The 10,000-nt window shown below is 48.1% G+C and overlaps 1 protein-coding gene across 2 annotated transcripts in view; it reads left to right on the plus strand.

The window, feature by feature from the left end:
* Positions 1-10,000, plus strand: part of zbtb46 (zinc finger and BTB domain containing 46) — a 79,970-nt gene that overhangs the window by 22,396 nt on the left and 47,574 nt on the right. For both annotated transcript variants that reach the window (XM_048240578.1, XM_048240577.1), the window contains one exon: positions 4,074-5,170. In XM_048240578.1, the coding sequence (XP_048096535.1) occupies positions 4,111-5,170 (1,060 nt within the window). In that variant the 5' untranslated portion in view covers positions 4,074-4,110. The remainder of the gene's footprint in view (positions 1-4,073; positions 5,171-10,000) is intronic.

Consider the following 10,000-nt stretch of genomic DNA (forward strand, 5'->3'; position numbering starts at 1 on the left):
CAGTTCTTTTCTTTGAAGTCTCTACACACAAATGGTCTACAGAGGTAGTTCTAGGTGAGCAAATGTGGATGCTGGAGGTAGAGTTACGGTTGTAATTGAACAATTTGGATAACAGAATTTGCCTTCGTTTGTTTCAAGCGTTTTGCTTTTGTTTGGCAAATTGAAGTGCCCCTCCGGTCTGGGGCACGCGTAGTCTGGAACGTCCCAGTCGCCTGCCTCGTACGGTCTCATTGGGGGTTGCATGGCCTCCTTGTCCATTAAATTATTTGTCCTTTTTTTTTTCTATTTACTTCTGTTTGCTCCACTAAACTCCAGCTCCCTCTGGTCCAACTGAGGCAGAAAATCTGATTAGACCTTCCTGCTTTATCTCGCACTCAATATGCTGCCTCCTGGTTTTGTGTCTATCTATCAATGGCTTCTATTTGTGCTGCTATTGTACAGCTCCCAGTCTGTATGACTTCCTCCATCATGGAGAGAAAAAAAAAAGGGTAAAAGGAAAAAAAAGAAAAGAAAAAAAATCTGTTCCCATGTTGAACTGGGGAGATTTAAATGTTTAAGTCTTTAACCCTGCTTCCTGGTCATAACTAAAGGTTGCACACGCAGTGAAAGCTCTGTGAAATCTTTTGATGGGCTGTTCGGTGTGAACAGAGAGGACTTTTTTGTGACGAGTATGAAAAGGTATGAAACTGAGGTCACTTCCCTGGCTCTAATTGATTCATTGATTTATTTCTTGGGTTTATACTTTTGTGTTTCTGTGTGTGTGTGTGTGTGTGTGTGTTGTAGTAACCTTGATTGTGCAAAGTTGTCTGATTTTCAGCCCCACTCTCTAAAAGACTTGCGACGTAAAAGGTGAGGAACAATTCAGCCACGTGAAAGCACCTGTATTCAGTGTGTGAGGTGAGAGGTTGCGGCCCTGAATTATTACCTTGGCACTGCAGTGAAAAGCTCTGTCTCTTTTCAAAACTCGATAGAACAAGGTTTTTTTTTCTTCTTTTTTTATGTGTTGAAAAGGGGTTGAAAAGAAGGCCCTATACAGCCATCAAACCATCAATGTTGCTCTGTTGTCTTTGCGCCTGGCAGGGTCTTTTATTCCCAATGATTTGAGGGGGCGATGGTGAACAGTGGGATGGGGGTCGGGGTGGTAGTGGTGGAAGAAAGAAGCAAGACGGCCTGAAGGTATCCAAATTAAAACACCTTAAAGGCAGCATTTGGAAGGTGACCAAAAGCCATTACCCAGAATTCATGTCGGCTGTCTGGTGCTCTCTTTGCCCTCGTGGAAGCCCGGCAATGCGGCGACAGCCGGCGACAGCGTGACAGCGTCCGTCTTTCAAACAAGGTGTCGTTTTGTCCCGATGGACCACGGGAGGCGGCGGATTGATTTGATCTTACAAGCCATCAGGTTGAGAATAACTTTCCTAAACATGACCTGAAGTGTGCGCCCCCAGGCAAAAGCGCTGCTGTCCTTCGATAACGCCGCCTGTCTGCCGCCGAGCGGCCCGATCCGAGCTGACAGGCCCGGCGCTTGCAAAACAAATCACAGCTCCGTTCAGTAACGCCAGCGTCCCCGGTTAGCCCCCAACAAAGGCAGCACCACAGAGAGGGAGAGAGAGAGCGGGAGAGAGAGAGAGAGAGAGAGAGAGAGAGAGGGAGAGAGGGAGAGAGGGAGGGGGAGAGAGGGGAAGAGAGGCAGCTACACCTTGTCCCTAATGCACTGCACTGCACTGGGCTTTAAGGAGGTTACAGAGGGTGAGAAAGAGACAGAGAGAGAGATAGGGAGAGGGGGAGAGACAGAGAGGAGGGAAAAGGACAAGAGAGGGAAAGTGCTGGGGAAAGAGGGAGAGAGAAGGAGAGAGCAGGAAGAGAGAAGGGGGGGAGTGAGGGGAGACAGAGAGAGGGAAAAAGGGAGAGTGGGGGGTTGAAGGGAATAGAGGGATGGGGTGAGAAGATAAAGAGCTAAGAGGAAGGAGAGAACAGAGATGAAAGAAGAATGAGGGAAGAGAAGTGGGTTTCAGGGTTAAGGGAAGAAATGGGGGGAAGCAGAGCACAGGAGAGGAGAGGAGAGTGGGGTGAGAAACTGGGCATAGGAGAAGAGAGGAAAGACCGTGAAAAAGAGAGAGAGAGCAGGGGCGAGAGGAGGAATAAGGGACCAAGGAAGAAAGGATAAGAGCTGAGAGAGAGAAAGAGAGAGACAGCAGAGTGACAGTTTATATGGAGGTTGCAGCAGTTGCTACTTTACTGAATGTCAGTTTTTTTGTTTGTTGTTGTGCTATGCACTGTGTGGCAGCCCTGCTTCTCCTCTCCACGTCACTCCTCTCCTCCATTTAGAGTGTCGGCATGGCAATGCATCGCCATGGCGGCCACAGGCATCTCCTCTTCTGTGTGGAGTCACAGCCTCTGTCTCTTCCATTTGCTCTGTCCTCCTTCGCCCATTCTACCCCCCCCACACACACAGACACACACACAGACCCCCCACCCGTGAGCGACTCCAGAACAATTAACTGCCGGCGCTGTTTAATCAGGTCATCCGCTGCTCCGCTTTAATTGATCGCGGCAGAGGTAGACATTGTTCAGGTGTCTATTGTTCAGCTAATACATTTTGGATTTTTTTGTTTTCTCTGTCATTTTCGTTGTTATTATTGCCACCCTCCTTCATCCCATACGCCCCCCCATGTTTATCATCTGTGAAATAAAATCATCTGAGGCACACTTGAAGCCCTTTAATGCAGTCATCGCTGCTTCATCTCCACGCATTCCTCCCCCCCCAACACACCCCCATCTCTTCTCTTTTCTCTTTCTCTTTTTTTTGTAAGTATGTGTGTGTGTGTGTGTGTGTGTGTGTGTGTGTGTGTGTGTGTGTGTGTGTGTGTGTGTGTGTGTGTGTGTGTGTGTGTGTGTGTGTGTGTGTTTGTGTGTTTGTGTGTGTGTGTGTGTGTGTGTGTGTGTGTGTGTGTGTGTGTGTGTGTGTGAGTTTGTGTGTATGTGCTGTTGTTAAATGGTTGCATTTAATTACCGTTTGTCAGTTAGTGGAGTGATCAAGTGGAAAATGGGTCTGCCAAATAGACTATTCATTTTGGAGAGTGAGGGTGATGGCAGCAGCCCAGTGGAGGGCCACCAGCAGCAGGAGCAAAGCCTCCCAAGGAGGGAGAGGGCCGGGGCAGCGGCAGAGCCCGGGGGTGGGGACGAGGAGGCCTCCATGGGGTGTGTTGAGTGAGATGGGTGGGGTTGTTTGAGTCAAATCAAGAGTGATTTTTCTGACATAATGCCTCAGTTTCAGGGTGTTTTTTATTGGTTCACGAGGGAAAGATGGTGAACTTCATACAGCATCTCAACTACACATTTTGCCCTTTCGATTTCCTCTTTTCCACCACAAAAAAAACTTTAAAGTGATAGATTATACTTTACTTTCGTTTCGGGGACAATAATACAACTGGTGTCAGATGTTATCTATTGACATTTTTGCTACTGAAAATGTACCCATGCCAGTCTGCTATGAGTAATAGCATTCTGAGAATGGAAACTGCTATGACTGTTGTGAGATACCCAACGATTAAACCAGTGTCCTCTGTCCTTACTGGTACTGGGACCGGCCCTATTTAACGCTCAGCTGTATCCAGATACTGAAGCAAGGCACAAATTTGTTTTTTTTTCCAACTGTAGACACCTCACTCTAATAACGAGTATATTTAGCGTAAAGTGTAAACAGACACAGTGTGCACTGTCAAACCAGCCTCAAACAGAGATAATCTGTAAAGCAATTAGTGCGGTGGCTTCACTAAACTGTATTGCGTGTTTATTACATGTGACAAAAGAGATACAAGATCATTTAGAGTATTTAATCAGAAAATATGAGTAAGCGCTCCATGACATGTCACTGATATCCACACACAGATGGCAAACAATGAGCCCTTTGTGTGTAAGAAGATGCAATTTTCAACAACCCAACTATTTTGTATAAGCAGAACATATATTTACACATGTATGGGTACATTCGCATTCTCAGCGCTTCCCTGAAACTCCATTAACCAGAATGCATCTGTGCTTTTTTTTTTGTGTGTGTTTGTCCTTTCCATTAGACTCTCTTCAGTGAGAAGCGACCTACCAGATAGTCCAATGAATAACAGGAAGGAAGACATGGAGATCACTTCCCACTACCGACAGCTCCTCCGGGAGCTGAACGAGCAGCGTCAGCATGGCATCCTGTGCGACGTGTGCGTCATCGTGGAGGGCAAGATCTTCAAGGCGCACAAGAACGTGCTGCTGGGCAGCAGCCGCTACTTCAAGACGCTCTACTGCCAGGTCAAGAAGGTGTCCGAGCAGGCGGCCACCATCACGCACCTGGACATCGTGACGGCGCAGGGCTTCAAGGCCATCTTGGACTTTATGTACTCGGCGCACCTTGCGCTCACCAGCAAGAATGTCATCGAGGTGATGTCGGCAGCCAGCTACCTGCAGATGACCGACATCGTGCAGGCGTGCCACGGCTTCATCAAGGCGGCGCTGGACATCAGCATCCGCTCGGAGCTGGCCGACGAGCTGGCCGAGTTCGAGATGGCCGCCGCCGTGGGGTCAGGGGTCGGCGGAGGAGGCGGCGGTGGAGGAGGAGGAGGAGGAGGGGGCGTGGTGGTGGTGCCGGGGGGAGGTGTTGTCGGGGGAGCCTCGGAGGCACTGGCGTCCATGATCTCGGGCCGCAGCTCGTCTCCGTGGCTAGCGCGCCGCACCAGCCCGGCCAACTCGTCGGGCGACTCGGCCATCGCCAGCTGCCACGAGGGCGGCAGCAACTACGGCAAGGAGGACCAGGAGCCGCCCAAGAGCCACGAGAGCCAGGAGGACGCCTGCTCGCAGTCCCTCTGGCCCGCAGACTACCGCTCCGTCCAGGTCAAAGAGGAGCAGGTCTCCCCCTCGAACTTACAGGACGGCCCCGGTGGCGGCGGCAGAGGGGGTGGCAGCGGCGGCCGAGGTGCCCAGAGCGGCGGTGGCCCCCCGGGGGAGCAGGGCGCCGGGGGCGAGGGCGGCTGGCAGCCCTCCGGTTCCGGGCGGAGGAAGAATCGCAAGAACAAGGACACGGTGCGGCACATCACCCAGCAGGCGGACGGGGACAGCCGGGCCACGTCGCCACTGCCCTCCATGCTCGCCTCGGCAGGCTGGAACTTCGGCAACCAGGACATGCCAGGTAGGACAAGCTGGAGTGGACCGGACCGCGGGGTCTGGGGCAGCCGTGGAGGGAGGGAGGGAATTGAGGAAGGGAGGGAGAGAGGGAGTGGAAGGGAAGGAAAGAGGGAAGGAGGGAGGGAAGAGAGGAGGTCATTTGGGATTGAGATGCTTTGAAAACTTCTGAATGGTTTGAATGTCTTAATTGTGGATCTTGTATTTTATATGGCCGTTGTGCACTTTGAAAAGTGTGATGGAATTAAGTAGTCAGACTACTGGGTAGCTTTTATGTTCTTTTGACATTTTCTTATGTCACTTTTAATGAGCCATTTTATGATAAAGGGTTTGGAACTATTGGTGGAGGGAGAAGTGTTCCAAAAGAGCTTTGTGAAGTTTCCTGTTTCGTGGCTGTTCTACTGTTCAGTTCTTTTAGAAACTACACTTGCAGCAGTATTACACAAATACTAAAATAATAATAATAAACAATGGTTATACATTGTTGTAGTATACAAGTAAATTGCAATCAGAGAAAAATAAGTTCAAAATGACAGTTGTATTCATACAATTCAACTTGTAGAACAGCACTGACTCTGGCACAGATTTGGTTTCTTTTACTACTGGTTGTAGACAGATGTGCTGAAATGCTGTTGGCGTACCACACCTCCATTTCACAAAGACAAAACACACTGTAGTCATGCCACGATTCTATCAAATAAATACTGATCTGACAGAGGGTGCTTTTAAAGAAGGTGTGAAAAGCTTCCCCTGGGGATAGCTCTTCATGTCCTTAATAAATGTCTATCCAAGGAGCTCTCTCTCTCTTTCTCTCTCTCTCTCTCTTTCTCTCTCTCCCTCTCTCCCCAGTCAACCTACTAAACAAAACGGGAGCATTTGAAAGGGGGGTGGCGAGAGAAAGCCCTACCTGTCCCTTCTGCATTTAGCAGCAGAGAGTTGATAGGTATGTAGATCATTATAAAAGTGAGGCAACACTAATCTCCTGTGTATTGAAGGAGTTGGCTGAGAAATGGGTACACACAGACACTCACTCACTCAAACACACACACACACAGACACACACACACACACACACACACAGACACACACACAGACACACACACACACACACACACACACACACACACACACACTTTGAGAAAACAGGATAATTGAATTGACCTCACTAGCTGCGAGGATTAAAGAGGTGGCCTGTCTTCCTGATTGGAGGCTCCTCCCCTCAGGGGGCTTAGGGAAGGTCCTGTAAAGAGTAACTGCGTTGGGAGGAGGGGACATATGTGTGTGTGTGTCTGCGCGTGTGTGTGTGTGTGTGTGTGTGTGTGTGTGTGTGTGTGTGTGTGTGTGTGTGTGTGTGTGTGTGTGTGTGTGTGTGTGTGTGTGTGTGTGTGTGAGTGTGAGTGTATGTGTGTGTGTGTGTTGGGGATGGGAGGGGGAAGGGGGGGAAACAGAGATCTACATTAGCTTATAATGAGTAGACGTGCTTAACTCTAAACCCGTCGGAGTGTGGTAGAGAGAGAGAGCTGGCCTGGTGCGGAACTCTCCACTTCACACACTTCCAGAGCTAGGCCACAGGTAAACCTAGACACAGGTGACGCCATAGCCACAGCTAAGTTCACCACAGGGGTAAATCCATGTCTACCTGTCCTACTCCCAAGCCTACAATACGACAGATTCACTCCACTTTAGAGCAGTCCTGTAATAGGCACCTGGAGTTCCGTTATGCAGGCTGCTGACTAGTTTTAAAGCAGGGGTATCAAACTCCCAGCCTGCGGGCCAAATCCGGCCCGCGTCCGGCCCAATTCTGGCCCGCGACGTATGTCAAAATAATAATGTAATCCGGCCCTTGAGGGTATTTTTAATTGCGTCAAACAACGATACTGATTAAAATAGACGATAGATCCTAGGCTACTCTCCCCCACTATTTGCTAAACATCCAGAGCTTGATTCAAACCCAAAATCGCTGCACAAAGTTTTCAGGAAAATACTTGTATTACACGTACTGAAACACAAGACGCGCATTTGTAATGACGCCATGCAGGCCATAGTTTTGCACAAATTGAAGCAGAAATAGGCCTACACCAAATGTTGAAAAAATGTTCACGTGTGATGAAGTCTTAGGTAGGCTATGTTATTCACCTATTCTGATTCTGAAGGAGAATATCCTTTGAAGATTATGGATCGACCGCTATTGACAGTGATAGTCACGTGCCTGTGAACAGAGAGTGCGTCTTTCACGGTATACAACGGTGTCCACTAAGCATACCATGCTTATTTTGACCCTCTGCCCAACATAGCCTCGGAGGTTGCAGTGGTAATCGTGATGATAGTGTCCGTGAATGGACGTGGGTACAGACAGCAGGGCTAGTAGAAATAGGGCTCTGAAGAACTACAAAGTCACCCTCGATAGGAACTGATTTTGACCAAGTTTATTGTAGGCCTTGTAGTTATAGGCCAGTAATAGTTTACTATTGTTGGTATAGGCCTACATCTTTAGGTGTTTTCCTACAGTAGGACTTTATCTCTGACCACTTTCGCCATGGCCTTTTTGGGGTTGATATAAAAACTAATGGTGTTGCTTTCTTAACCCCGACGCCTATTGCCAGGTTAAAAAAAAAGTTATGAGAGGAAAATATTTTTTATTTGGTGTGAAACACACACATAGGCCTACCTGTTTTTATGCTTTTTTGTTTGTTTTTTGTTTGTATTAATATTTATTTGATCATTATTTTATTTAGAAGCTACAAGGTTGCTAGCACAGGTGTCTAAAAATAGATAAAAAATACTTGCACTTTCTGTTTGTAGTTTTGTGTTTGAAAATACAGTATTTGAAAAAAACATTGCATTTTAGGAAATAGCCGTTCTTTTTTGTATTATTCTTTAACACTGATGTGGCCCTCCAATCAGATGACATTGGCAGAAGTGGCCCCCAGCTCATTTGAGTTTGAGACCCCTGTTTTAAAGGCTGCCGATTAACACTACTCTCTACTATCTCTGGTTGCATGTGTCACCAATGTTATGGTCAGTTACTCGTCAGTTACTGGTTACATGGTCAGTTACTCGACAAGTTCGCCCAGAGCTGCAAAACTATGCTGTGCCACCATGCATACATGAACCATAAATGCCATGTATGTTCAGATTGCCATGGTGTGGCCTACATGGTACTCAGCTGACCCAAGTTGTCAGTAATACGATGACTGACATGTTTAGTAATGCACAGTATAGCTAGGCTTTGGGCAGAGTGAGATTTAAGATTTAAGTAAGAATGATCCGTGCGCGGGGGGTAATGATTTAATCTCGTTCTAAACGAGGGCGAGTTCACATCCCAGTGGTCATCTGGGTTTTTCTCTCCACTCATCGTATAAAATCCTGACACAGTAAATATTGGCCCAGTGACGACTACTTTCCGCCGCGAATGTGTGTCAGTCGAAAGGAGAATGTGGAGGGACTGAGAGAGTGAGAAGGTGATGCCCTGATCGGCCATATCGTGGACTTTCCCCCACGAAGGGACTGTTTCAGTTCCGTCACCTGCTCCGCTGGCCTCACAGTTCGCAACATCGCGTTGACATCAGGAGGTTCATTTTTGGCAAAAACACTGAAAACTTTCCCATGATGTTTCGGTATTAAACCACGGTGACCGCACACATGCCCCACATGCATGCTCACACACACACACACGCTCACACACACACACTTAGCAAAGAAAAATGACGCCCCATCGCTAAATATAGTGCTTCATCCTGTGAGGCAACCCTTATCACACAAAATCTCCCACTTTCATGACCAAGTTCACACGCACAAAGGGACGTAGCTTGACAAGCGTCTCTTCATGAAATAATGATCTATTTTTATACATCTTGTGCTTTGTGTCTCACATTCTGTTAGGCATTTGTGCTGCTTGAGCATGACGCTCCCACAGCAGAGCACTAAATTACTGTCTGCCCAGTCTTCTTTCAATAATGTGATAATGAATAAGGGTGAATGTGCTAAAGAGGACTGTCCATGTATGTGTGTGTGTGTGTGTGTGTGTGTGTGTGTATGTGTGTGTGTGTGTGTGTGTGTGTATGTCTGCGTGTGTGTGTGTGTGTGTGTGTGTGTGTCTATGTCTGTGTGTGTGTGTGTGTATGTACTCCCATTCTACCATCAGCTCAGGCGTCCAACAAGTAGCCTGTTTCCAGCATCCAGTCCCCTAAGTGAGTGCTGGCGGCTCCGGGTTGTTTCCCTGAGTCTGCCCTGTGATGGTGGTGCCTTTTTTAATTGGCTGCCGTTGGCTGCGGCGCTTCTTGTCTTCCTCCTTCCTATCTTCTCACTGGAGTGGAAAGCACAAGCCGCTCTGTTCCCCCGGCTTTAGAAGAATGTTGAAATGTTAACATTAATGTTAGAAATTAATGTTTGTCTCTCAGAGATAACTCCCTGTCTCTTAAGCTGTGTGTGTGTGTGTGTGTGTGTACTGTATGTGTGTGTGTTTCAGAGAGGGAGAGAGAGAAAAAGAAGTGTGCATGTGTATGTTGTGTGTGTGTGTGTGTGGTTGTGTGTGTGTGTGTGTGTGTACGTGAATGAGTGTTGGGTGTAATCTTTTTTGTGTTTAAAGCACGTCCTCCTCAAAGACTTTTTGAATGGCTCAGAATTACAGCTTTTTGCCTGCCGAAGGGGCACTTAGAGCCCATTTAAACGTGGCCCCCCCTGAACACTGGCCGCTCCCCCTCCCCCCGGGCGTCTGGAGTTACCGGGAGCAGCCTCGGGTTCGGGGCAACCTGAGCGTGGCTGGACCAGCTCGCCCAGATACAGTGAAAGGCCACAGGAAGTGTTCAGTTGCAGGTGTTACGCTTTCGTGGCTCAG

Source organism: Alosa alosa, chromosome 4 (genome assembly GCF_017589495.1).
Source record: "Alosa alosa isolate M-15738 ecotype Scorff River chromosome 4, AALO_Geno_1.1, whole genome shotgun sequence".
NCBI classification, from domain to species: Eukaryota; Metazoa; Chordata; class Actinopteri; order Clupeiformes; family Clupeidae; genus Alosa; species Alosa alosa.